Raw genomic sequence first — 27548 nt, forward strand, 5'->3', positions numbered from 1 at the left:
ATATATATATATATATATATATATATATATATATATATATATATATATATATATATATATACGTGTGTGTGTGTTTTTTTTTTATTTGACAGTTATTGTTTCTTAAAACACTTGAGATAAAATAAAATAAAAAGTTTTTACAAAGAATATTAATTAAATATAAAAAAACAACAGAAAATGAATAACATTTATTCATCTTTTTTGTTTGGTGATTAATGAAATTTTGGATTTTATAATAATAATTATACAATTGTTTGATTTATTTTCTATGTTGATTTAGTTTTCATCATCCATCTCGTAATTCATATTTAATAATATAAGCATAATATTTGATATTTTAAAATTGGTTTTTTTTTTCTAAATCGTCCAACAAAGAAGAAATAATAAAACACTTAGAAAGGACAATAATTCTGTCAAAGAAAAAACAAATTATTACGTTTACCGATCCAAGTTTGAGAAAAAAAAACAAATTTGACACCAAATCTGGGTTTTGTTTGAGTTCAAAAGTGGACCACTCTATTTTCACTTAATATTTGTTTAGTGTAACAAATACTATACATCCGTAATAATAAATTCGATTTTTTTTAACGTAATCATAAACCGATCATAATAAGTTATTATTAATTTTAATTATTTTTACTAATATAAATACACATCATTATTTTCTATTTTTTCTCTAATATAAAAACAGATGTACAGATAAATAGCCACATTACTCACATTGACGCTGCATACACGAAAAAATCTATCCGTCACCATTTTCCAAACAAATAAAGCATAACTTAAATTTAATGTAAAAATTTGGTTATAGATTAAATAAAAGGAATGATACCGTTGCCATTGTCGTTAGCCCATAGCACCATGCAGACGTATTTGATCATAGGTATGAACAGGATGGTGTAGATGATAAGGGACAATACACCTAGAATATCATCTTTATGTTTTATTCCATCAGTGAAGGTGCTGGCATAGACGTATAGGGGTGATGTCCCAATATCACCATACACAATTCCCAGGCTTTGAAATGCCAAACCAATAATAATTTTCCATCCCATCTGTTAAAATAGTAAATAAATGAGTACATATATATTTAAAAATTATGAACTGAGATGCGTATAAGATTACCTTGGTTGTATCCATAGAAACTCTTCCAGCCTCTAAATTAAGAGAATCTATGCGTCTTAGTTCTGCCTCTTCTCTTACACTTGTTTCTTCCGTGCTCTTTCTTTCATCAGTTTTTCCTTCTGCTCTAGCCATCTTCACTCTCTACACACTTTCTTTCTTTTCTTCTTCTCTGCAGTTGGAGTTAGAAAGGTGTGATAAAGTCTGGAGCAGTGTGGTATTTTGCAGAAAAAAGTGTTCTTTGAAACTGATAATAAGGATTCGCCTATTCAGAGACGTTCAAAGCAAGAGTGGTTAGATCTTTTACTATGGCTTAAGCATTAAGCGGGGAAGTCTCTTCAGAGGTCAGAAAAAGAAGAAATTGAAACAAAACAATGGCCGGAAGTCCAAGAAACTTGAAGATTTAATGATGAAGAATGTGGAAGGGTTTTGATGACTGGCGCATTGCATTTGTACATCATGTTTTTTATAGTCTAAGAGGAAAAAAATCAGAAAACCAAAAAATTACCAGTGTTTCTCGCTTTCTACCTGCACTTCCAAAATTACATATTTGTCTCTCATTTAATAAAAGTCAAAGTAGTATTAATGATACACCCCTAGCTACCAACAACCCTATAAACCTTAAGAGATCCACCCCCTTCTTCGTTGTTCTTATACTCTGAATCATTTCCTTGAGTTCACTTATTACTCTTTCATTAGTTTAAGTTGAGCGTGGTGGTCATCTGGTGGTGATAGTTGGTTGTTGGTGGGAGGAAGAAGAAGAGTGGTGGTGATACTTCTTGCTGAAGAACTGGGTTGCTGAAGAAGAAGAAGGTTTAGTATGGAAACAAAATTTTCCTTTCATTTTATTAAATAAACCTCACATTCTTTTATAACTTTCAATATATCAGTAAGTTTAAATGTACAGTTGGGACTTTTTTTTTAATAGAATAAGAAAAATATTCCATCAGGGGTGCTTTATTCATTAAAAGAGTAACAATGTCAATTTCACTTAACTCACCATTTATTTCTGACTCATGGGAGTTTTGGATGATGGAGTTTCTTGAAGCTACTAAAACAAATTTTTAAAAGGGATTTGGGATTGGTACATGAGTCAGAAGTGAAATAGCATTAAGAATAGTGTGGAAGGATGGAAAGGAAAGGAAAGGATTTGAAATGGTTCTTCTTCGTGTTTTTATGGGTAACTCATTACACACACCTTTGTCATATTCCTACTTTCATCAATGAATGCTCGTCTTTTTCTTACTTCTCTTTTTAGTAAAACCACAACACCAAACATTTTGGAACATCATCAAAAATATTCTCAATCAAATGGACTGTAATGGATTTTCATAACTTGTTAATAATGACCAGTTTTTAGCTCATTCTCATTCCCTCATTAATACCGGATCATGGCCTATAGTGCCCTGTTGTTTTTATTAATTAATTAATTCTCATGGGGGACCATTCTCATGGATTCTGATCTTCAATAAATGTTCCCATTCCATTACTTTTTATTCTTACATGAAACCAAGAGGAGAGGGAGGCATGCATATATATGTTCCCATTCCTTTTTTTATTAATTCTTCACTGTTTTTTTCTTCTTCGTTGATCCAAAGAAAGAGAAGAATAAAAATATCAAAATATAATAATTGATGTAATATGAATAAACATAAGTATAAAAATATTGTTATCAAAGATTGCGAGTTTGAACAAAAATAAACCTATTACATTCAGTCATTTAAAATTGTTTTGGACTCGGACGTTATCATTTGAGGTTTTGTTATTCGTGTAGTTAACATTTCTTACAAAGTTTTTTTATTATATTGTTTTCTTTTCACTATAAAGGTACACAAATATAAGATATTCATCGTACAAACAAAAAATTAGCATTTTAAAATTGATACAAGTTTAAAAATAATGTAATTCAATAATTTTAATATTAAATGACTTTAATATAATAAATTTTGTTAAAAGTTGAGTTTCAATATTTTAAAATACATCATTTTTCTAGAAACTACTTTTCTAGACATCTGACTTTTCATTAAGAGTTCTCGTCCTCTATTAGGCTGATTGAAAGACTAAGACAATAGGATTGATCAAAACAACGAGTTTTTCAATTTAGACTGATTACTTTCTCTGTTTGAGTAAGTTGAATTTCAATTCTTTTTCTTTAGTCTTTTCTTGTATTTGTTGCATGCTGACCTTGTTCAACTCTCACATCTTTTTGGTCTTCAGTCTGAGTCATTGTTAATCAAGTTTTAGATTAAAAGACAGTATATACCTCAGGCATTTAACCTTCTAAGAACTTGAGATGCTAGATGTTTCCTTCTAAGAATAACCTTCGGTAATAAGGAAATAAAGTGGGCAAGGAGGAAATTAAGTTTAGGTTTTGTATGATTGCCAAATAAGGTGGGCAATAGAAGCAACTGGTTTTGAAGATGAAAGAGCAAAGACGACTCCATACATGTCTAAGAGAGTTGACACACGTTCTTGCCAACACCGGAAATTCTGACCAGAGAAGACTTCGATTTTTGATACATCGGGGAAAGGTTTCGCGAAGACGGTCTGAGTTCCGAAAACAATATTCTAATTCTCCGAGATTGAATTGTTGTTGTCAGCTTTAAGTCCTTAAGATTGTTGTAGAAACTGACAATAAAAGAATATAAAGATTACGAATAAAGAATTTCCTGAGGCGTGTAGATTTCTGTCCTTAAGGACTTATCTGTGATGTATTGCGCAAGCTTCCTAAAATACAACAGAAACTTCTCAGAATTTCTAAGGATCTCAGAACTAACAAGGGTCTCTAAAGAGAGTAAAAGGATAAACCCATAATAAAAGGAGATAGAAAAGAAAGAAAGAAAAACTAAAGAAAAGGCTTATAGAATAAAGTTTCTTTTGAGAGGAGAAAAGAAAGTTTTGATTCTCAACGTATTTAAAAACTGAATGTTCTATTTATAGAACTAAAAACAAAAAGGAAACGACCCACTGGTGCCATGACTTGCGAGATACACCTTGCATCATGATTTCACACAATCCATTCAAGTCAAACTTCTCGAGGCTTGCGGTGCAATATCACAAGGTTAAAACAAATAACGTTCATCTACAGAAAGGAAAAGTATTTTGCAATACTATCCTACCTATCTGTACAACACTTTTCATATCTTCAATAGGAGTTCCTAGTATTTTGAGTTTTGTTTTGCTATTGTTCAAGTGAGTGTTCTTGAAAATCCATGGACACTACCTAAATTGTGTCCATGAACAATGTGTGTTGGAAGTTCTTGGGAACATTGCAATTGATGCAGATCAAAGTCTTCCTAGAAACCTCAAAGGAATGTTGCAATCTAATGAGCATGAAAAAACAATGTACTAACTATGATATTGTTTTGTCTTTTCTTTCAAAAATCTAATTAAATTATTTGATCTTATAAAAAGCAAGTTGATGAAATATGAAAAAATACATTAAATAACATAACTTATACCTCACCTCAGTGACGTAGAATTGAAGTAATGCCAATTGCTTTACTCTCCAATTTTTAATTTTTACACATACAACTTAACACAATTAAGATTCACAAGCATTCAATATGTGAACAAATATTATGTTAATCTTTCTTTGAACTATATTGTAATGTATATAGATTCTTTCTCTTCGAATACGAAAATCTAGATTGAATTTATCAGCTTCATATTGGTTTGTCACAAACGTTGTATTACTTAAAAAAATTTTCTTACCTAGACAAAGAGCAAAACCATGAAGAAAGATTAAAGATAAAAAGTACACAGAAGGTTTGAAAGATATAAATCAAACTTAAAAGTTAAGTATTTTTATTTATTGATAAATCAATTTAATATACAGTGTTATTAGGGTTGATAAATGACTATTTTCTTTTTTTAATAAAATTATGATTTATTGAAAAATATTATTAACTCATTAAATATTATTTTTTATATTAATAAAAATTAATAGTCCTTCATATAATTAAATTAATTTTTTTTTCAAATATAATTTTACAATTAATTTAATAGAATTTATTAAATAAAAAAAAATAGACAGAAAAAAATGGATTTTACGGGTTTGGACTTTAAATCCGTTTCCTCGTATTGCATGAAGAATAATTGAAACAATAATTATGATAATAAAACAATATTTTACTTTACAAGTTAGTTAAAAACTAAAGTAATTTTGGTGGATAAGACAAATTAATGTAAAAAAGTATTTATCTTCATCTTTAGTTTTTACAAAAGGGTTTTTAAAACAAAAGTTATTTGTAAGCCAATAAGTTTTCTAGAGTTGATTTTTGACGACATTATTAAACTTCTTTTATATTATTAATAATACACTACAGCTCTACTATTTCAACCGCACATTCTGTATATTCTATATTTTATTTTTTAGATGTGTTTTTTACACATGTAATTTGAGGAAAAAAAATTTCTAAATGGTCTCAAATTGCTATTGTTTTACCAACATAATTGTTTTTTCTAATAGTATATAATTTTACTTTTATCTACTTTTTATCTTACTCTCTAAATGAAATTTGATATTCTTAAAAAATGTTAATTTTTAAAAATAATATTATATCATAAATGAAATTACTACTAGTAAATATAAAATTTAATTTATATAATTAAGTAGATATGTATTGTACATTATAATTCATAGTTTATATGTTGAAAAATCTGGTTTATTATAAAGTTTAATTATATAAAAACATTTATTCTAGAAGTTAAAAATATTTGGTTATAAATAAAGAATTTACTTATTTGTTGAAGTGAAGAAAAGGAAAAGACTGAAAGTAAAGCACAGAAGCGGCCAAAACGAGGACCCATCTGAAGATCAATCGATAAATAAATAGTAGCAGCAGCAAGGGTTTTGGACGCAATGGAACCTTTTGGTCGCGGTGGTGGTCGTGGTCACGGCCGTCGCTCTCAATCTACTTCACCGGTAATTAATATTTTCTTGTGTTTGAAGGTAATTAGGTTATTATTTTTTAAACAAAATAATTACTTTGGGGTTTTACGATTATGAACGGTTGTGTAGGTTGTTGTTGGCAACGAGCAATGTGGGCGAGGTAAGGGCAGGGAAGAGAAGAAGCAACCGGAGAATTCATCACCTGATTCTCCTTCCGATTCTGACTCTGTTGGAATGGGAATGGCAAAGTTAAATATTGGCGTTGATAAGTCATCAGCAGCCGCAGCAGTAGGAGAGGGAGGGTTCGATATATGTCCCCGTAAACAACCTGGAAGCGTGGTTCTGAAACCTCCATTGCTTGCACAGAACAGAGAAAGGAGAAGATCCCGTAGTAGTAATAACAATGGCATTGGGTTGTCGTTGAGGCCTGGGATGGTGTTTCTGAAGGGTTACCTTTCACTGAGCGATCAGCAGAAGATAGTGGAAAGGTGCAGGGAGTTGGGGATGGGCGTGGGAGGATTCTACCAGCCTGGCTACGAGGAAGGGACTAAGATGCATTTGAAGATGATGTGCCTCGGAAAGAACTGGGATCCTCACACCTCTCAGTACGGAGAACGACGACCATTCGACGGAGCAAAACCCCCCCAAATCCCTCCCGAGTTTCAGACATTGGTCACCAATGCACTTCGTGATTCCAACGCCCTCGTTCCTCAAAATCGCCTTCCCTCCATCTCGCCCGACATCTGCATTGTCAATTTTTACTCCCAAACTGGCCGTTTGGGTCTTCATCAAGACAAGGATGAAAGTGAAGACTCTCTTCGCCGAGGCTTGCCCGTCGTATCCTTCTCCATCGGAGACTCTGCACAGTTCCTCTATGGAGATCACAGGGATCCCGACAAGGCAGAGAAACTGCAACTCGAATCTGGGGATGTTTTGATCTTTGGTGGCTCCTCCAGAAATGTATTCCACGGAGTTAGCGCTATTCATCCAAACTCTGCCCCCAACCTCTTGCTGCAACACACTAATCTACGCCCTGGTCGATTGAATCTCACTTTCAGACAGTACTAAGTTAATTTCATATATATGCCTTTCTTTCTATTCTCGCTAATCTATTCTATCTATTTTCTAATGTAGCCTTGTATGAACTGAAATGATGCTCGTAATGATATGCTAATTTTGTAGCCATTATTATACTTATGTGTTGTTTTTGCTTTCCAAACTCTGTTCTTACTACACTATAGCTCGTTATTTGTTACTTTGCTTGTTTATCTATTATGGATCCACTCTCTTATTACTGCCATTCCGCCACAATCTTGTATCCATCACTTTGTATGCCGCAAGATAGATTCTTTCTCGTCTGGATTTCCTGTAGAATCAAGTATTTTTTTTTTTTACTGGTACGGTTATTGCATTTAGTCAAAGTAGCGTTATTCCTCCGCTGCCACCATTTGGACTAGAAAACCATGTCATAATTCAACTTTCAATGTCTTCTAGAGGTCTTTACTTTTTTTTTTATTTATAAGATAAATTGAAATTTAATATAAAGTCAGCACCTTTGTTATTTTTTTATTTTGGGTACAAGTATAGACCAACATTGCATTTCACTCAAACAGAGCAGTCGAAGCATCCATTATCAATGTTGGCTAAATGCATTTAACTAATAAATAGCATTAGAGTTCTACTGTTGCGGAGCTGCTTCTTGACCTTGAATCAGGCTCGGTTCCCCAATGCTAAAGCAGCGGAATCAATATGTACAAGCAAACAAGAATAAACTTTTTGCTTCAATCTGTCAACAGTCTCCACCATCCCTTCACTTTCCGTGTTGCAACTGCTCCTCAGTTTGTCCAGCCACTCGTTTGCATGCTTAAGGTGTGACAGTGTTAGAGCTATATTGTTGGCTTGCTCAATTTGTCTCCCTGCAACATCCTTAGTATCCTTGCTCTTCTCACGGGAGCTAACGGAAAACCCAGCATCTAATGTCTTTTCCAGATACATCAGAAACCACGATCTTGTTTCATTTAAAAGTAATTCTCTCAGCTCGTTGATCTCTTTCATACCACCCCCTTTGGCCCATTCTTGTTTCTCAGTCCCTGATAGTTCGGTCAAAGGTTTTGAAGACTTTGCCGTGCTTTTAGCTGGCATCAAACCTGCTGTCGTGCCAGATTTATGCTTTTCTAAGGGAGTTGAAATTCTGTATAGTTGAAGTGATTTATCATTCAATTGAGCCGTAGCATTTGGCTGGTCCATGAGCTGTTGGAGAGCAAAAAATTTGCTTAGTGTGGCATGAGGATTCTCTGAAGATGCTAAAGAACAGACGTTGGCGAACATACTGAAAACCAAAGATGAAAACGGGTGACATTTGAGGGACACATTCATAGCAAAAGGAACTATACTTTCATTTGTAACCCAGATTAGCTGATGAAGGTGTTTGATTACTCCAGAATGAATGTATCGTCTATGTATTAACGAGTACCGAGGTTTAGATTAAAAGACAGTATATATACCTCAGGCATTTAACAGTGGTTGTTGCTGCAGACAATTCCTTTTGCGCTTGTACTACAACCTGAGATGCTAGATGTTTCCTTCTAAGAATAACCTTCCATAAAAGGAAATAAAGTGGGCAAGGTGAAAATTATTTTTAAGTTTTGTATTATTGCTAAGTAAAGAATCATGTTAATACACAAAACCCAAATGTTGTAATCAAATTAAATATAGTTTGGATTAAGTTTAACACATGTTTCAATGCACATTTAATGCTAATTTGTCATGCATTGGATTGGCAATTAATGACAATAATCAACGTTTTAATTTAGTTCAATAAAGGGACATGTAATAAGAATGTACCTTTCCAGGCCTGAGAAGCTTGGTTGGCAAAGAAGACCATGAAATTGTCTCAGCATTCTTGCTTTTATCTTTAGCGCGAGACAACAAATTCATATTCAAATTTTCCTGTTTAGTAGAACTATTGTGTTTGGCAGAAGTACACACAGAAGATGTTGTGATAGCTTTCCGAATGTTAGATCGAGTGACGTCTTGCTTTAGTGAAAATGTTTCAAGTCGAGTGCCAGTTTGAGTCATCAGAAGCATCTGTGATACTAAAATCTATTATTGAATAATTTTTAACATCAGTACCAAAAATCGAACTCATAATTTCTAATAAGTTCATTTAAGGTCAATCATTCTTGATTTTATATATCACTCCCACTTTCCCAGTTACTCCAGAGTTACATAGAACGGAGTTAAATTCTACAATATAACCATACATTCTTGAGCCTTTAGGGAACGGAATCCAGAGCAAGAATCATACCTGACCTTTGATGTCTAGTTGCTTTCCTTTCGCAGTTCCCACCTTTTTACCATCTGCGCCCATTTCTAGATCATTTCCTTTGCTTCCCACATTAGCCTCTAACCCATTAAGCTTTGAGTTTGGATTCAGAACACCCTGCATATACCTGGATGAAACACCTAGTTTTTCCTCTTTAATAACAATCTTCTGACTTGAACTGAAATTCTCTTTTGCTTCAGTTAAATCCGTGAATTTGGAATCATTAACTCCATCACTACGAGGATGCTCTGATTGTTCTAACATCTGCATTAAGTCCTTGGGATTGCCTTCAAAAGGATGGCGTCCAGGGAGTGCTCTAACACCAACAAGAATAGGGACAGGTGTGCCAGCCTCGATTCCATCCACATAAAAGAATTGTCCAAGCTGCAGCTTATTATTTAATATGAGCTCGTTGTCTTCCTTGGAAAGAGAGACATAGGTTGAATGAGAAGAGTCGGAAACTTTTATGAAGAAACCTTGGTTAGGCCATAATTCAGAGCCAGATAGTGCGGGCACGATGCTGATCACCTGCAGAAGAACAGAGCGATATTCCCCGCGTACTTTTACGTTAGAGTTCATACTCTGGAGAAGCTTCAGTAGAACTCCAGGCACCAGGGATGCCATTCTTCTTCCCCTTTGAGACTCAAATTGTAAATGTCATGCGTTATACTTTTCAAGTGTCAGTAACAGAAAACTGAATGTTATCATGAGATCTTTAGTGAACAACAAAAAAGTGAGTAGAAAAAGAGCTTTGTTTGCAGGTGAAGTAAAAGAAAAAGAGTAACCAGATGGAGAATGAGCATAAAGAAGCAATAGAATTGAACATGTAAGATATTACTGTTTAAGGGATGATTGACGCACAGGACAATAGAGCGAGCTTCCACAATGGCTTAACAGAGAACATGTAAAGGTTTGCATGAAGGGCACGTAACCATCCAATTCTCTTGGCTTCGAAGCCAAGCCAAGGGACCATCCTATACTTACAACACATTCTGTCAGACACAAAAATGACAAATCAGCCCCTTTTATAACGCAGTATAAATGAGATATTATTATGTCTATCCCTTGGACATTGTGGTCTTTACGGTGGTAGGGTTCAATCTGGTAGCGTTTCATTTTTTAAGTTAGAGGCAATGTAAACATTAAGATAGGTAAGGATATTCCCATGTCAATTTTTCCTAAGATCACTTCTCTTTTGTTGATTCTCAATATTAGAGCTTGGTTTAACTTATTTAAGCATATGATTTACTTAAACACAAAAAACTACGACTGTATAAACTTGGTTTAAATCCTTTGTAAAACTATTTAGTTTATTTATTACAACATTCTAGTTTAAATGATACCCTGAATTATTGTTATTATTTTCAAAACCTTGAACTAATTTCTCAAATAATGATAAAAATGCTTTTACACTTTTTAAAATTTTAAAATAGACTTATTAAAAATTATTTGAAATAATTTTTCAAAACAAATAAAATATAATACAAATCCAAAAAAATACTAACGAGTCACGTAAAACAAAATACATGCATTATAAGAAAATATTATTTTCCTGACCAAATTATGTCGATGAAAAAAAATTGTCTTAAAATTTACAAGCAAATTTTAACTACAAATTTTAGGATTTTAATTACAGATAATGAATTCATTAGTAATTCACAATTTTTATTACTAATCAATAATTCTTTCGATAAATTTTATCATTAAAATAGGAGTTAAAATTTTTGTTTTAGGTTTGACCATATCGTAAAAAAAAAATATCAGTAATACTTTTTTAAAAACTGTTGGTAATTAAATTTGTAATACATTAGTCAATAATTAAATTTTGAAACCTTTTTGATAAAATGAAGGTTAATTTTTTATCAAATCTAATTAAATATTTGTTATAAATTAAATAAAAATGAATAGAAAAAAAAAGAAAGAGAAAAAAAGTGACAAACTCACTTCCTCTCACAAATGAATTAGATTTTAAATTAATTTAACTTTACTTGACTTGTTAAATAAAATTTATACCTACTTATATATATTATTAACTTTATCTCTACTTGGTAAGAATGATTTTAATAAAACATTTTCTCTCGTTATTAAACTTTGTTATCATATGATTGGTCATCACACTTGCTAATAACTGAAAATTTCTTCAAGTAGACCTAATGTTTTTTGGAACGATTATCTTCAAGAAACCAACTACATGAACAACTCATAGTTTGAAGGATCATGATAAACTTAACAAAGCCATGGCCTTAAGCAAACCCAAGACAGTGGGTTTAGAGACTTCCAAGACAAGTATACTTTAATAATTTCTTTTATAAAACTTCCTTCTTAATTTAAGATCTTGATAAAACTTTTGCTTTAGATACTACGTAATTGTAACTAACACCAAAAATAATCATGAATGAGTAATCACTTTCAGAACATAAAATGGGAAGCATAATCATTTTAAGGTAAACAAACCAAAATCATAAATGTATTTTGTCCATAATAAAACAAATGATTAAAGAGTAAGAACTCTCGTAGAGATCGTAGAGAGTTTAAGAAAATAGTGTTTAGAAAGAATGTGAATGTTTAAGATAATGAGACGAGTTTAAGAAATTTTATTTATTTAATCAACTTATTTTTAAATAAAATAATATTTGATCTCATTATTTTAACATACTTATCGATTTTAATCTTTTATTTTCTAGGTTTATAGTCTTCCAATCTCTTATATGTTCTCTTTTTGTGTTTGAAAAGAAAAAGAAAATTAAATGCAAACTTATTATTATATTTTTATTTTTCATTTGTTTCATTTTTATTAAAAAAAAGATAAACTAATATATGATTATTCATGGAACAAATACTAGAAGAACTTGAAGATGAATCATTTCAATTCAAAAGACTTATAACAAAGTCAAGAAGTCAAAACTTAAAAGAACAAATCTCTTTAAAACTCATGATGTTACCAAAAGCTGAAAACTCAAAATATCAAAATCAAAGCTTATAGCTTAATTATATAATAGTTTTCAGTCATTTAATTACCTTTGTAATTTCTTTTAAGTTTTGTAAGTTTAATTGACAAATATATTTCTTTAGGTGAACATTTAATTCTGATTATTACATTTTGATAAATTTGTTGACGAAAGAACTTGTTGGGATACCCGTCATCGGACAATGTGTCAAGGTTTGTATTTATATTTTAAAATTATTTTACGACCGAATGCACTTATGTTTTTATTTAGAAATCTTAAATGTTTAAGTCTATTTATATATTTTTAAAAGACATATATAAATATCTTGATTGGTCATATATGAAATTAATTTTCTTGTAAGTGAGAATTCTCTTTGTTCTTATTATGGAACACTAATTTTTATTAAAAATTGAATTTTTTTACGACGAATCTTCCTTCACTTTTGACGTCTATCATCTCTATCTTATTATGCATTCTTCTTTAATTTATTCTATCCAATATTTTATCTATTTACAGAAAGAATCCAAACAAATTAAAAATATCACAATCTTTTATGAGTAAGATTGTATTAATTCTCTTGTCCTACTTGATAATCAGATACTACTTCCATATTATAGTATTTTTTTTATCTCATTAAACTTTTGTATAATATTTTTTAATGATGATAGAAGGAAAAGTTAACTATTGTGTGTTTTTTCATAATTGGTTGTTAATTCTGAATTTATTTATTTTTTAAATCTTGAACTTTGTTATTAAATAGTTATATTGATGAAGAATAAAATAATAAATTCATTTTTTAAAAGTAATAAAAGAGAAACTACATAAGATGAAAGTAAAACAAATTCAATTTCTTTCACCTATTTTGAAACATGATACTAATAATTAAATTGTTCAATTAGTCCTTAAAAAGAATAACAAATGAAGAGTTTTATATCAATACTTTCAAACATGGGATCAAAGATACGGGAATATCCAATAAATCAAAGAGATAAAATTAGAAAAACTTATTTAAAATGAGATTCATATCAAAAACAACTTCAAAACTATCATTTTTTTAGAAGAAACATCCAAGAAAATTTTAATATTAAATTATGTACTTTTGTTCAATTAGTGATAATGATTAAATATATAAATTTTAAATATATTATTTTGATCCTTCTAAAATTGGTGTTTAAGATTACCCACTTTGGATGAAAAACCCAAGGTATATATATCTTTCTCACTCAATTATGCTTCCTTTAAGTTGTGAATTATCCCTAAATTAGAAATATGGTTAATAATTGATCATTGTATTTATGAGTCTAATCTTAAAACTAGACAATCATTCACTCCTAATTATTTATCAATATAAAAATTTACTTATAGCCATTTTTTATTCCACAGAACTTCTAATTTTTGTTTTTATACCATTCGATCGGTCATTTTTCTCTAGGCATGACAAATAAATACGTTTCTATAGGTATTGTTTGAATCCATCCCCATATCTGCTATAGTATTCATCTTGTACCATTTAAATAACAAAAATACTCACATTTTATTAGGTAACCAAAATAATAAATAAATAAATAAATAAATATATATATATATATATATTGTTTTTTTCTTTCTCAGGTTTTAGTTTTATGATCCTTTTTTTCTGTTACATATTTTCTCTTTCACTTATAATTGTTTGATTTGTTCTATATCCATGAAATCTACTCACATTTCTCAGATAATTTCTCTCTTATTATAAGTGTTGTGTGATTATGGGATTATGTTCAAATGTTGTATTTTTAATAGATAAATATGTTTTTAATTTCTTAATTTTCAATGAAAATGAAAATTAGAATTAGTCTATTTTTAAAATTTTCACCGGTTTCTCAACTTTAAAGCACATGAATTTAATTTTTTTAACCAAATTTATTTAAATTTATTTGACAAATTTTAGTTAAAATAATTAAATTCACACATTTTAAAAAATGGGACTTTTGGAAAGTGGGACTAAGTTTAACTTTAATATTAATTACATCTATCATAGTTTTATAAGGTTGTAATTCTTTTACTTATAATAATAGTAAGTTCAAATATAATATTTAATTAATTGCGACTTTGGTATAGTCTATTTCCACCATTATATTTTATCACAATTATGTTATTAACTTAAGGTTGAAACTTAATTTTAATTTATTGATTTTTGGAGGAGAATTGTGAAGTTTTTGAATGTTGTTTTCTACCTAGTTTACCAAACGAATTAAAATTCACCCAAAAAAAAAAGTTAAAGTTGAACGCGAAATTTCAATTTTATGAATTTTGTCCAATGAAACAGTGGTAACGTGAGTCCTGAATTTCGTTCTGCAAAAATTGCATAGCAATTTAATTTAATTTTTTCTGAAAAATCGTAAAAAAATCATTTTAATCATTTAGTATTATGTTTTGAAGATAATTTAATGTCTTTAGTAGACAATAAATATGTTTAAGTGATATATTAATAGGTGTAAAATGTTTTAAATGCATAACTTAAGCAACATTTAATTAAAAATGTTATATTTATTTATTTTTAAAAATTAAATATGAAACCGTAATAAAATTTATCCAAGGAAAATAATATCTAATTCTTAATTATTACACGTTACTATAGACGAGAGATCTTATGCTTTCCATGGTTTTGAAGAAAGGGCAAGCCGAGAATGCAGTGTAGGATTTTGAAGACAACGGTTCATTATTCAACGTTCATAAATCTGTAACGTTGGTTTTAAGACCGTTGGGAGGCAACGGTTCATTATGCAACGTTTAGATTTGTAACGTTTAGAATTGCAACGGTCATTTCTTTGAATGCTTATAAATATAACATCCATTTCATTCTAAGTGCACCACACAAAACACATCTCATCTTATCTTCACTGCGGTGGCTTTGATGTCAGAGAACTACTTCGTTGGAGTCGTTGGCGGGTAAACATGATACTTGTAGCATATTTCTGGCTTGTTGAATTGACTTTTGGCTCATGCATTTAATATAGCTTGATGAACTTGCCCAGTAAGCGCTTCTTTTGAGACCTAGCACCACCCTCTGCTCATGATTTCTGCATAATACTGGTTTGATGAGTTTTTATTGATGCTTGTTTCTTTTGCTCTTTTGAATTTTACTTAGGGCAACTGATGATGTAAATGAAACTGCTAAGAATTTTGGCGAAGAAAAGCCTTCTTCAGGTGATAATGATGTTGCTGCTGATGGAAACAAGGAGAATCATGCTAATGAGGCTGAAGTAAAAAAGAGCCTGAGGATAAGGTGATTTTCTCTTCATCTGCTTTTTGTATACGTTAATTTTTGTTTTCTACTTTTTGTATATGTAAAGTGAGTTATAAATTGTAGGAATGACAATCCAATAAAGTTTAGCTTTGAAAATTCATTTAAAATGTTTTGCTTAAAATGTTTTTATTTAATATAACATGTACATGTGTTTTATTGTTGATTGTTTTTAAATAACCTTGTAAATTTCAAATATAATTATTTTTAAAAAATATAAAAATAATAATAAAATTTGAAAGTTATTGTAAAATATATGTAATTAGGTCGCTCTCAATCTACTTCCCCGGTAATTAATATTTTCTTGTGTTTGAAGGTAATTAGGTTATTATTTTTTAAACAAAATAATTACTTTGGGGTTTTACGATTATGAGCGGTTGTGTAGGTTTTTGTTGGCAACGAGCAATGTGGGCGAGGTAAGGGCAGGGAAGAGAAGAAGCAACCGCAGAATTCATCACCTGATTCTCCTTCCGATTCTGACTCTGTTGGAATGGGAATGGCAAAGTTAAATATTGGCGTTGATAAGCCATCAGCAGGAGCCAACAACCTGGAAGCGTGGTTCTGAAACCTCCATTGCTTGCACAGAACAGAGAAAGGAGAAGATCCCGTAGTAGTAATAACAATGGCATTGGGTTGTCGTTGAGGCCTGGGATGGTGTTTCTGAAGGGTTACCTTTCACTGAGCGATCAGCAGAAGATAGTGGAAAGGTGCAGGGAGTTGGGGATGAGCGTGGGAGGATTCTACCAGCCTGGCTACGAGGAAGGGACTAAGATGCATTTGAAGATGATGTGCCTCGGAAAGAACTGGGATCCTCACACCTCTCAGTACGGAGAACGACGACCATTCGACGGAGCAAAACCCCCCCAAATCCCTCCCGAGTTTCAGACATTGGTCACCAATGCACTTCGTGATTCCAACGCCCTCGTTCCTCAAAATCGCCTTCCCTCCATCTCGCCCGACATCTGCATTGTCAATTTTTACTCCCAAACTGGCCGTTTGGGTCTTCATCAAGACAAGGATGAAAGTGAAGACTCTCTTCGCCGAGGCTTGCCCGTCGTATCCTTCTCCATCGGAGACTCTGCACAGTTCCTCTATGGAGATCACAGGGATCCCGACAAGGCAGAGAAACTGCAACTCGAATCTGGGGTTAGCGTTATTCTGGTGGCTCCTCCAGAAATGTATTCCACGGGGTTAGCGTTATTCATCCAAACTCTGCTCCCAACCTCTTGCTGCAACACACTAATCTACGCCCTGGTCGCTTGAATCTCACTTTCAGACAGTACTAAGTTAGATTCATATCCTTTCTTTCTATTCTCTCTAATCTATTCTATCTATTTTCTAAGTAGCCTCGTATTAACTGAAATTATGCTCGTAATGCTATGCTAATTTTGTTGCCACTGTTATACTTGTGTGTTGTTTTTGCTTTCCAAACTGTCTGTTCTTACTACACTATAGCTCGTTATTTGTTACTTTACCTGTTTATCTATCATGGATCCACTCTCTTATTACTGCCATTCCGCGACAATCTCGTATCCATCACTTTGTATGCTGCAAGATTCTTTCTCGTCTGGATTTCCTGTAGAATCAAGTGTTTTTTTTTTTTTACTGGTACGGTTTTGCATTTAGTCAAAGTAGCGTTATTCCTCCGCTGCCACCATTTGGACTAGAAAACCATGTCATAATTCAACTTTCAATGTCTTGAGGTCTTTACTTTATTTTTTATTTATAAGGTAAATTGAAATTTAATATAAAGTCAGCACCTTTGTTATTTTTTATTTTGGGTAAGTATAGACCAACATTTTCACTCAAAAAGAGCAGTCGAAGCATCCATTATCAATGTGGCTAAATGCATTTAACTACCAACTGATGAACTTGCCCCCTGTTTTTTTCTTTGTTGTCTTTTACATATAATGAAAATATTCTGTATGTTAGCATTTTTGATACTTATTGACATTTTAGTGTCATATGCTATGCGTAGTGGTTGCTGAGAGCGAAACCTGGAGCAATTGTTTGCAGGGTCGCCCAATCTTTCGTACGTTTTGGTACCAAATACATGCCTCCAGAGGTGAGGAGGACCTTGGCCTTGTCCGTGTTTTGGCAGACTATACTATCAAGCACCACTTTCCTCATATTGTGAAGGCTTATCTTTCTCCACTGGTGATGAAGATCATTCTGTTGTAGACCTTACTTCAAACAAGTATGCAGGTATTATTTATTTTTTTGGTTTACCTTGAGATTTATATAATGAAGGAAGCATGGTATTCAGTTTGTTTGATCTGAATAAAACACCTTTGAGTGGTTATTTTGTAGTTTGCTTAAATTGCATGCACAAGGTAATTGTGAGCATAAGCTAGGTTATGTAAACTGGCTTCTACCAAATTGACAAAATTATGGAAAAAAAATCAGAAGACTTTTTTAAATGATCCCAAAAAAGAAAGATATTGCCAAACATGGGCCGAATAGATTAGTTCCTGAGTTTCAGAACCTATTATATTACTAAACTAACCATACGAGTTGAAACATGATGCTAAGTTAACTCTGCCTGCCAACGTACTAAACGTAATAATTCCATATTTTAAGGCAACGAGATTTTACAGTTTAACCCAACATCCACACTAGTGAATTTTTTGAATCAAGTTAAGCTCATCTCTTCTGGATTATATATTTTCATATGAAACTTGTTGAGGCAAAAAATGACCAACCTTTCCTCAGCAGCGCTGAGACCTTCTCAGGTTCTCGAAAACTTCCTCAACGGGAATGTTCTCCTGCATTCGACAGATAACAAAAAACAACACCACAAAGAAATGAAAAACAGCACAACCCATCATCGCAATGAAACCAAAAAAGGCACAGCGAGGAAGAGACTCAAAGAGGCTTATAGTGATTTAGATCTGTTACAGTTTCCTTCAACACAGCCTCTAACACTTGGGACTTGTCTCCCACGGTAGACCACTTCTTCTTCCCCTCACAACTTTGTCAAACTGCGAACATGATAAAAACAGCTCAGAAATCAGAAGAAGGCGTGCACAGCACAAACGGTGGGAGCTGACAGCAGAAATACTAGCATATTACACAAAGAAAGATAAAGAAAGAAAGAACAGGAAAAAGAAAAATGTTTGCAGTGAAGTTGGAATTTTTTATCTTCTTTTTTCTCTCAAAAATGGAAATTTAGGAAAGTGCTTTATAAATGTATAAAAAGAACAAAAATATTTCATTTAATTCCCACTCACTAGTTATTTCGGTTGTAATAATAACCTTGTCTCTATTTATTGGTTTTAGTAAAATACGACTTATTTGATTTTTAATTTTTAGAACCTTAATGGCTGTAACACCAAAATTTGGGATCCAGAACTGAAGTGATGTTCAAACTGCAGGTAGAAACACAAAACCACAACTAGTACTCTGCAGAAAGAACAGAGAGCCACTAAGTGTAACTGTAACCACACTCACAACTCATTCACCCTTTCATCTTCACTTTCTGTCTTCTTTTTTCCTTTTCTTTTATAGATTTATTATTTATTTGCAAAAGAATCATCAGAAAAGACTCCTGATGCAGAATGAGGTCACCCTCTCCAGTGTTAACTAAACTATTACTGTTTAATCACGGTTGTTGTTGTTAACCACGTTTCGTCTTCGCAAATTACACTTCAGTGTGTACTTCATACGCCAAGTAAAGAATCTTAAGTGCAGAAGGAAGGAAAAAGTGAGCAGAAAAAGAGCTTTGTTTGTAGGTGAAGTAAAAGAAAAAGAGTAACCAGATGGAGAATGAGCATAAAGAAGCAATAGAATTGAACGTGTAAGATAATACTGTTCAAGGGATGATTGATGCATTCAGGACAGTAGGGCTTTCGCAATGGCTTAACAGAGAACATGTAAAGGTTTGCATGAAAGGCACGTAACCATCCAAGCCAAGGGACCATCCTATACTTGCAACACATTCTGTCAGACACAGAAAATGACAAATCAGCCCCTTTTATAACGCAGCATAAATGAGATATTATTATTATGTCTATCTCTTGGACATTGTGGTCTTTACGGTGGTAGTGTTCAATCTGGTAGCGTTTCATTTTTTAAGTTAGAGACAATATAAACATTAAGATACTTTTTCAAATTTTAAAATAGACTAATTAAAAGTTATGAAATAATTTTTCAAAACAAATAAAATATTACAAATCCAAAAAAATACTAAGGAGTCACGTAAAACAAAATACATGCATTATAAGAAAATATTATTTTCCTCACCAAATTATGTCGATAAAAAAAAAAAGATCTTTGAAAAATTTGTCTTTAAGATTTACAAGCGAATTTTAACAAAAAATTTTTGAATTTTAATTACAGGTAATGAATTCGTTGGTAATTTACAATTTTTGTTATCAATTAATATTTCTTTCGGTAAATTCTATCATATGAGAGTTAAATTTTTTGTTTTAGCGTAATAAAATGGATTGATAATACCTTTTTAAAATTCCTAAATTTTGAAAATTTATTTAATAAAATCGGTGTTGAAATAATTGTTATAAATTAATTAGGAATTAGTAAAAAAAGAAAAGAAAAAATGAAAAAAAAGAAAGAAGAGAAAGAGAAAAATTAAAACGAGATGACGAAAAGAAAAATAAGAAAAAGAGAAAAAAATAAAACGAGTTGACAACAATGAAAAGAAAAATAAGAAAAAGAGAAAAGAAAAGTAACGTAAATAGTTAAAAAATAAATTTTAAACTTAATTCAACTTTAAGAAATTAATTTATAAAATGAAACCTATATTTATTTATTTAAATTGACTTTATCATATGATTGGTGATTAAACTTGTTATGCAAATTTCTTCAAGTAGACATAATGTTTTCTGGAACGGTTACCTTCAAAAAAACCATTTCCATGCAACAACCACCCTTAAGATTATGATAATATTTCTGATTTGTAAACTTAACAAAGCCATGGCCTTAAGCAAAACCCAAGACGATGGGTTTAGAGACTTACAAGACATGTATACTTTAATAATTTCTTTTATAAAACTTCCTTCTTCAATTTAAGATCTCGATAAAAGTTTTGCTTTAGATACTACGTAATTGTAACTAACACCAAAAATAATCATGAATGAGTAATCATCATTTTAAGGTAAACAAACCAAAATCATAATGTATTTTTGTCCATGATGAAACAACCAATTGATATTTGTTTTATTATTAATTTTAAATTTCATTATACCAACCAACCTTCCTTCAAATTAAAGACTTCAACACAACCCTCGTTATTACAAAGAGTGAGAGTATCTTCAAATAAATTTTATTACAAAATTTTGTTATCAAGAAGCTTACTATATAAATTTTAAGAAACACATAAATAGAACGTTGAAGAGTGAAAATGCATAAAAATAAATAGAAATAAACTTGATTTGAAATAAGAGAAATTGAATATAGATAAGATTGTTTGATTTGAATGTAAACATAACATAGGACATATATTTCGAATAAAAACAGCGATTTAACCTTACAACAATGCTTAGAATAATAAAAACGATAGAACAGCATAGAGGAAACATGATGATCATCACAGACACCAAGATACGGTGCTACCTCCTCCTCATGGAATTCCCTTCTCCATATCTTGGAGCTTCTCCACCTCCCTTCACATAGTCAACAACAAAATCACCAATCAATACCATGCCCTGCTATCTATCAGTAGTATATGTCACTGTATATAATATCTAATGCAGATACATTTTACAAACTCCTAACATTTCATTACCAACCCTCTTGTATCCTCATTTTTAATAGAAAATAACATGACAACCATGACATGGACAACAATTGAGATGCAATTAGACAGCTAGGATGTTCAGAATCTTTACGAGCAAATTTCAATGTTCAAGCAGAGCCTATGGCATCAAAACTCACATCTGCTTTAAAATACACAACACACTGACAAGGCTAATCTAACTTGAGGTTTACCAACTGATTTCATCATTTATTCACTGTAGGCACCGAAGGCTAACATGAAACTTGCATGCAATTATTGGCCCAGGTAGCATTGAATGCCATATTTGCATGCCGTCTCCAGTTTTATTCACATGTATGCCATGAATTCTGTATTATAAAACGTAAAATGTTGTATAAATATACTAACCCCTAAACAGAAGTTCTGGTCACTGGAATTGAGTTCAGATGTATTGTCTGTCTTTCCAAAATTAATTTCAGTGGAATTACTTTTATTTGATCTAGAACCTTCACCATTAGTCATGATGTACGTAGGTGAAGCAGGTGCAGTGGCTTGAAACATTTCTTCAAAGAGCTGTTGGAACTCCTCAAAACTCTCCTCCCCATTTTCCTGTTATGTCACATCACAAGCCAGCCAGTGTCATCAAATGTGAATTGACCAATAGGCTAGTAACATAGTATAGATGCATGCAAACTGCTGCTGTGGCTGTTCAAGACCAGACAACGTATCTAAAACATCCTTGTACTGTAAGTTGTATGCATAAAGGTACAAACTTCCCACATAATTAGTCACTATGCAATGTAATCAGCAATAATAACAATACTAACCCATACCATAGCATATGATGAGACTAACTTCTTCCAGAATCTCATATGGTGGGCCCATGATAAAAATCAATACCATATCATATCTATCACATGACTCATCTTAGCCATTGAGGCCCACCACTAAGACTAGACCAGGCCAACAAATATCATGAATTAATTTATTAATTCATGGTTTGAAACTAGTGAGTGCATGTGTTTGTTTATTACATTATATCCATGTAATGCAATATCTGCCTTTAACTCCTTTTACTTAATTTCTGTTTTAGAATAATTGGGCATGAAACTTCATCCATTGCCTTCTCAAGATTCTTACAGCCCATTGTGCATCTTAGTGAATTCCACAAGAATCATTCCCCGCAACAAGTATAAAAAGCCCAAGGGAATATCATTAGTCAAACAATAGAAAAAGTCATGGCAACAACTTAGTATTTGACAAAGGCCAACACTCTAACTTCATCCATATAACATAAAAAAAAAGGCTTTAAACTTACAATGGGTTTTGATTGAGTCATCATTGTGGCCATTTCATTCAAGAAATCACCCATGCCCTGCTCAAACAAACATACCAAATGGCTCATTACAGAAAGAACAGTCCTAAGAATGAAACCACCACCAAAATTTGATTCTGTTTTGTCCATATCTCATGTAGGAAATTCTGGTATGGACTTGATCCACCAGTTGGTTGGGTTGCGTGTAGATCACAACACAGTGGCATGCAAATTGAACTTAGAAAAGTTAGTGCCTGGCTAGCTTTCCTAAGTAAAGATGAAAACAAAGAATTTTAACTGGTCTCACATGGTACCTTTTCTCCAGGAAGAAAAAAAAAAAATGGACGATGCAAAGCCCAGAAACAGGACAAAACCTCTACAGACGACAGAACACCACACCAACAAAAAAATTCATTTTTTAAATAAAGGAAGAAAGAAAGAGAGGAAGAGAGGAAACTGAGAGTGTTTACATTACACAGGAACAAGGTCAAAGAAAGAGAAGGAGCAGTGATAGTAAAAGAAATTTGTTTATTTAGTTTGTAGAAGATAAGGGGAGGGAGAATGAGAGTAGATACGGTTTGGTCGTCATCGCTGTCATAGACACCTATGTCGTACAGTAACCTTGTGTTGGCGTCCGATAAGACTGAGCAAAAACAGAGTGAAACTAATTAACAATGGAATGGAAGAGAAGAAAGTAACATGAATTGAATTGAAAGAGATTTGACCAACCAGAATAGGCGTGCTGGATTGCCTGGAACTTCTCCTTTCCTTCTTCCTCGCGGCTCCCTGAACAACGGTCTGGGTGCCATCTCTATCCCAAACAAAACAAATTCCTTGTTTTTAATAAGGATTCATTCTAATGAGTCACAAGAACAAAAATCTTAAAATGAAATGTGTTAATTCATTCTAACCAGGGCAAGTTTCTTATAGGCTTTCTTGAGCTCAATTGGGCTACACTCCTTTTCTATGCCCAGAACCTTATACAACTCCTCACTGCATTTCTCTCCTTCCTTCGCCATTTCTTCAATCAATTCAAACTCGGTTTCTTTCTACCCAACTTATCAAATCAAATCAAAACCAAATATTTTTAATTTTTTTTATTTATTTATGCATTCATTACTTTTAATATTGGAAGCCATGAATGCATCAAGGAACCTCTTCACATTTTTATTAGGAAGAAAGAGGAAAACATAAACAAAAACAGTTCACCCACCTTAGAACTCTCCAGAAACACTCTCTTTACACAGTTTCCTTTTTTTTTTACTAAGGTTACAAAATATACTATGTTTCTATTTTTTTAATATTTGATTATTGATTTGCGACGAAAGTGATGTACGGCTGAGATGAGAGGGTAATACTTAATACTTCTTTATATATATATATATATATATGGTTGGAATGTGTTTCGAGAAGGTTCCGTTCTGTGTAGCCACACAGACAATAAATTGTAAGAGTAAACAGCACGTGTCCGATAATATTTGTGTGCTCCGGTGAAACATTTTCTAGATTTTGGTTGAGATTTTCTATTCATGTTATATTTTTGCTGTTAGACTAAGGTATCAATCGACCATTCCATTGTAAATCACTCCAAGATTATATTCGAATTATATTCTGGAAAATATTTTCAGAATTATAACAAATACGCTAAATAAATAAAAAAAGTATATTAAAGAAATACGTTTTATCTCTTCTAACTTGAAATGCAAATATGTATTAATTAAGAAATGCGTTGGAACGAATCAAATCAGGTCAAAAATTAAAATTAAGTGCATTTTATAAATTCTTATTTTTATGAAATTTAACAATAAACAATGTTTATAATCTATTTAATTAAGATTGAGGAAGTTTATTTTAATGTTTGTGGGAATAGATACATAAAGAGGTTGTTTGGATGAAAGCGAGACATGAAATAATTTATTTATTTAAATTAAAATTATTTTTGATATGTTGGATAGACAGAGTAGAAGATTATTATGGTTGAAAGAGTGATCTGAAATTGTAGGGGCTTGCAATACTCTGATTTCCGCTCCAGACAAGCTGGGAAACAATCTGATGAGCACTTTGGGTGGGATGAAGAGAGTCAAAGAACACGTAATCTTTTGGATTCTCACATAACTCGTAATCTTTCACTTCTCTTCTACCTCCGCAGCTGTAATATCCTCTGTGGGGTCCACTGCCACAGCATGCTACATCACCTTCTTTCAACCCTTTAATTCAAAAAATTAAATCAGATAACCTTTCTCACCAAAATCATATATCTACTAAATATATGCACTACTTACCATATTTGAAAGGATTGTTTATAACATCAGAAGTTATGGTAAAGTAATCCACGTATGAATATTTAAATCCTTTTAGTTCTTTCTTTAACTTGCCAAGTTCAAGGTAAAGCACACTGTTGTGTAGTTTAGGCAGTGCTGAGGCTTCTTCCACGCAAGAACCTTTTGATCCATTCACCAGACTCTTCACGAATGGAACACAACCCGCAGCTGGCAGGCTAAAAACACCAAATTTCCTTCCTCCTGCCTCGTGTATCCCCTAATTCATGCAATGCGTCGTATTAGAATGGTGCACTTGTTTTATTTACTCATTATGCAAAAAGTTGAACTTTGACGCTTCCATGCAGAGCCAAGTAAGAAGAATCTGCTACATACCTTGATCACTGATGTAAGATTACCAACTACCATCTCTACATGTTTCTCATCCGTGCGTGAATTACTTGAATTTTTTGACAAAGAAATTTCATAATCATTGATTCCAATGTTGATTAAGTAAACAGCTTTCGCAAGCAGAGCTTTGGTTTCTGCATTTCCAAGTTGCTGCCTCAATTCCTTGCTGACTTTCCTGAAATAACTGAGCTGAGTTTTTAGATCTATCGCCTGCAAAACAGATGGCATGGACCAAAGTTAATTAAAGAACTAGTCAAAAGAATACAGCTAGCATTCAATCTCATCCACAAGTAATAAATAGTTAACAATAATACATAACAGACCAGTCCTTGATGGGTTTGAACCAAAGCCGTAGCTCCAGCTGATGCAAAATTGACTCCATCAACATATCGATGATTACCAGGGAATAGATAGGGTGGGATTAGAGGCAAGTTAGCATACTCAGCTGCAATAATATTGTAGATATAGGCTGTAAGAAGTGAGATATTGGTTGGTCTTAATCAAACACATAAAAGCAAAGTTGTTGTATATACCTATGAAATCTGGAAGAACACGACCATCAGAAAATCTGCCTGTTGGATACTTGAAGAAGGTTTCCCCATATGGAGAGTAATTTGCCTGATTATCAGTAGTAGTATTTATGTAATTGTTGTTTCCAACGTCAAATAATGAATCTCCAAATACAAATAATGCTGCGTGTTCTTTTGGTTGGCAAACATCACCCAGGCTTAGGCAGCAACTTATGCCATAGGTTGCTAAAGAAACTAGAAAACAGAAACTGAATTTTGAACTTGCCATCAGTTTCACTTCAATTTTCTAACGTCTAATGTCACAGTCTGCAACTTGTGTATATATAGGCTACTTTGACTTCATGCACAAGGAAAACTAAATTTCTAGCATTATATCAATAAATAATTTAAATATTGAATATTGTGGAAACATGTGCACAGATTTAAATCAACGGAGAATTGGTCTGCACTGATTTTTTATTCCTCATTTAATTATTAATAATAAGCTCTTCTAGTCAAAAATATAACTTCTATGTTAAGTTATAGAGCATTACATATGATTCACATTGTTGACTTCCTTTTTTATCTTAATACATAGAGAATAGAATTTTCTATATTAATTAATTTAAAATTGGTGAGGTCTGGCATAATTTTTGTAATACATTAGTTTTTAACATGTTTTTATTATTAGTTAGATTTTTAATAAATTCAAACTAATAATAAATATCATGTTAAGATATATTGTTGGATAGGTCCGTTCTACTTATAAATCGTGTTATAATCTACCAAAATGTAGAACACAACTAAATTTCAAAGATTTCTAAATAGAGAAATACAACCACACAATTTATGAAAAATGAATTATTATTTGATCAAAACATTCTTTTGGTAGTGACTTCGAAAGAAGAAGCTTGGATAACAAATAAATATTAGCTATTCAGCTTTTCAACAATTAAAAATAAAGTAGGTACATTAACAAAAATCTAGACAACAATTAATAAAAAAATTAAATGATAAGATAACTAGCTGTCCAAACATTTCTAGGTCTCACGTGAAGTTAATAGAGAGAGAAACAATGAACATGAATCATGCTGCTCAGGGCAAAATGAGGGGAGAAAAAAGGACAAGGGACACAAACTTAAATGCAATGAGATGAGTGAAAGAACAAAGAGACGCACTGAAAATCCAAGTTAAATTTTGAAAAACCACCTTGTACATTATACATGCCGTTACACGAAAATCCTAACTAAACTTCCCATGAGCATACATTAATCAAACAATCAAACTCTTGGGAAAATTTCACTATACACATTCATAATGTGATCCAAACAAATAATATTACTCTTCAATCCATTGTGGGTTTGATCTACACAAATAATGTTATTCTTCAATCTATGGTGGGATATTTTCATTAAACTTTGACAACCTTTAAATAGGTGCAAATTGGGCCTTGAGCAAATTACAAATAATAAAAACTCACAATAAAATATCAATTAACTTATTCTTCTCATTCTCCTTATTCTTCTCCTCATTTTTCTTATTCATTCTTCTTATTCTTCTACTCATTCTCCCAAACCTCTTCTCCTTATTCTTCTCCTCATTTTTCTCCTCTTTCTTCTCGAAATATGCTTATTTTTCTCCCAGGATCGACCCTGAGTGTTCCGAACCCTCTTGTACGCTGCGGCGTGCGTCACTCCAGTGCACGCTGCGGCGTGCGTCACTCCAGTGCACGCTGCGGCGTGCGTCACTCCAGTGCACGCTGCGGCGTGC

At 32.2% G+C, this 27548-nt stretch overlaps 5 protein-coding genes across 6 annotated transcripts; 2 read left to right on the forward strand and 3 right to left on the reverse strand.

Moving 5' to 3' along the window:
- Positions 1 to 5889: 5889 nt before the first annotated feature.
- Positions 5890 to 7200, forward strand: LOC106760178 (alpha-ketoglutarate-dependent dioxygenase AlkB homolog). Its single transcript, XM_014643640.2, has 2 exons — positions 5890 to 6049; positions 6146 to 7200. Exons 1-2 carry the CDS (start codon positions 5987 to 5989, stop codon positions 7082 to 7084), a joined length of 1002 nt encoding a protein of 333 aa, XP_014499126.1. The 5' UTR covers positions 5890 to 5986; the 3' UTR covers positions 7085 to 7200.
- Positions 7201 to 7317: 117 nt separating this feature from the next.
- LOC106760148 lies at positions 7318 to 10316 on the reverse strand. 2 transcript variants are annotated; one of them, XM_014643594.2, is made up of 4 exons: positions 9324 to 10316; positions 8861 to 9118; positions 8521 to 8612; positions 7318 to 8345 (listed from the first exon to the last, which is right to left on the reverse strand). In XM_014643594.2, exons 1-4 carry the CDS (start codon positions 9963 to 9965, stop codon positions 7727 to 7729), a joined length of 1611 nt encoding a protein of 536 aa, XP_014499080.1. In that variant the 5' UTR covers positions 9966 to 10316; the 3' UTR covers positions 7318 to 7726. The 2 variants fall into 2 exon arrangements, with proteins under 2 accessions (XP_014499080.1, XP_014499081.1); XM_014643595.2 differs by having other exon boundaries at positions 8861 to 9103; positions 9324 to 10314.
- Positions 10317 to 16097: 5781 nt separating this feature from the next.
- LOC106760202 (alpha-ketoglutarate-dependent dioxygenase AlkB homolog) lies at positions 16098 to 18877 on the forward strand. The gene is made up of 4 exons (XM_014643664.2): positions 16098 to 16718; positions 16763 to 16858; positions 17551 to 17777; positions 18288 to 18877. The coding sequence occupies exons 1-2, from the start codon at positions 16224 to 16226 to the stop codon at positions 16856 to 16858; spliced, it is 591 nt and encodes a 196-aa protein (XP_014499150.1). The 5' UTR covers positions 16098 to 16223; the 3' UTR covers positions 17551 to 17777; positions 18288 to 18877.
- Positions 18878 to 20965: 2088 nt separating this feature from the next.
- On the reverse strand, positions 20966 to 23835 carry LOC106760205 (dnaJ homolog subfamily B member 6). Its single transcript, XM_014643673.2, has 6 exons — positions 23512 to 23835; positions 23330 to 23411; positions 23176 to 23243; positions 22604 to 22660; positions 21694 to 21894; positions 20966 to 21193 (listed from the first exon to the last, which is right to left on the reverse strand). Exons 1-6 carry the CDS (start codon positions 23617 to 23619, stop codon positions 21140 to 21142), a joined length of 570 nt encoding a protein of 189 aa, XP_014499159.1. The 5' UTR covers positions 23620 to 23835; the 3' UTR covers positions 20966 to 21139.
- A 670-nt stretch (positions 23836 to 24505) lies between these two features.
- LOC106760170 (GDSL esterase/lipase 5) lies at positions 24506 to 26078 on the reverse strand. The gene is made up of 5 exons (XM_014643625.2): positions 25803 to 26078; positions 25593 to 25714; positions 25255 to 25479; positions 24883 to 25138; positions 24506 to 24807 (listed from the first exon to the last, which is right to left on the reverse strand). Exons 1-5 carry the CDS (start codon positions 26065 to 26067, stop codon positions 24572 to 24574), a joined length of 1104 nt encoding a protein of 367 aa, XP_014499111.1. The 5' UTR covers positions 26068 to 26078; the 3' UTR covers positions 24506 to 24571.
- Between the last annotated feature and the right edge of the window lie 1470 nt (positions 26079 to 27548).

This window comes from Vigna radiata, chromosome 5, assembly GCF_000741045.1.
Source record: "Vigna radiata var. radiata cultivar VC1973A chromosome 5, Vradiata_ver6, whole genome shotgun sequence".
In the NCBI taxonomy this organism is placed as follows: Eukaryota; Viridiplantae; Streptophyta; class Magnoliopsida; order Fabales; family Fabaceae; genus Vigna; species Vigna radiata.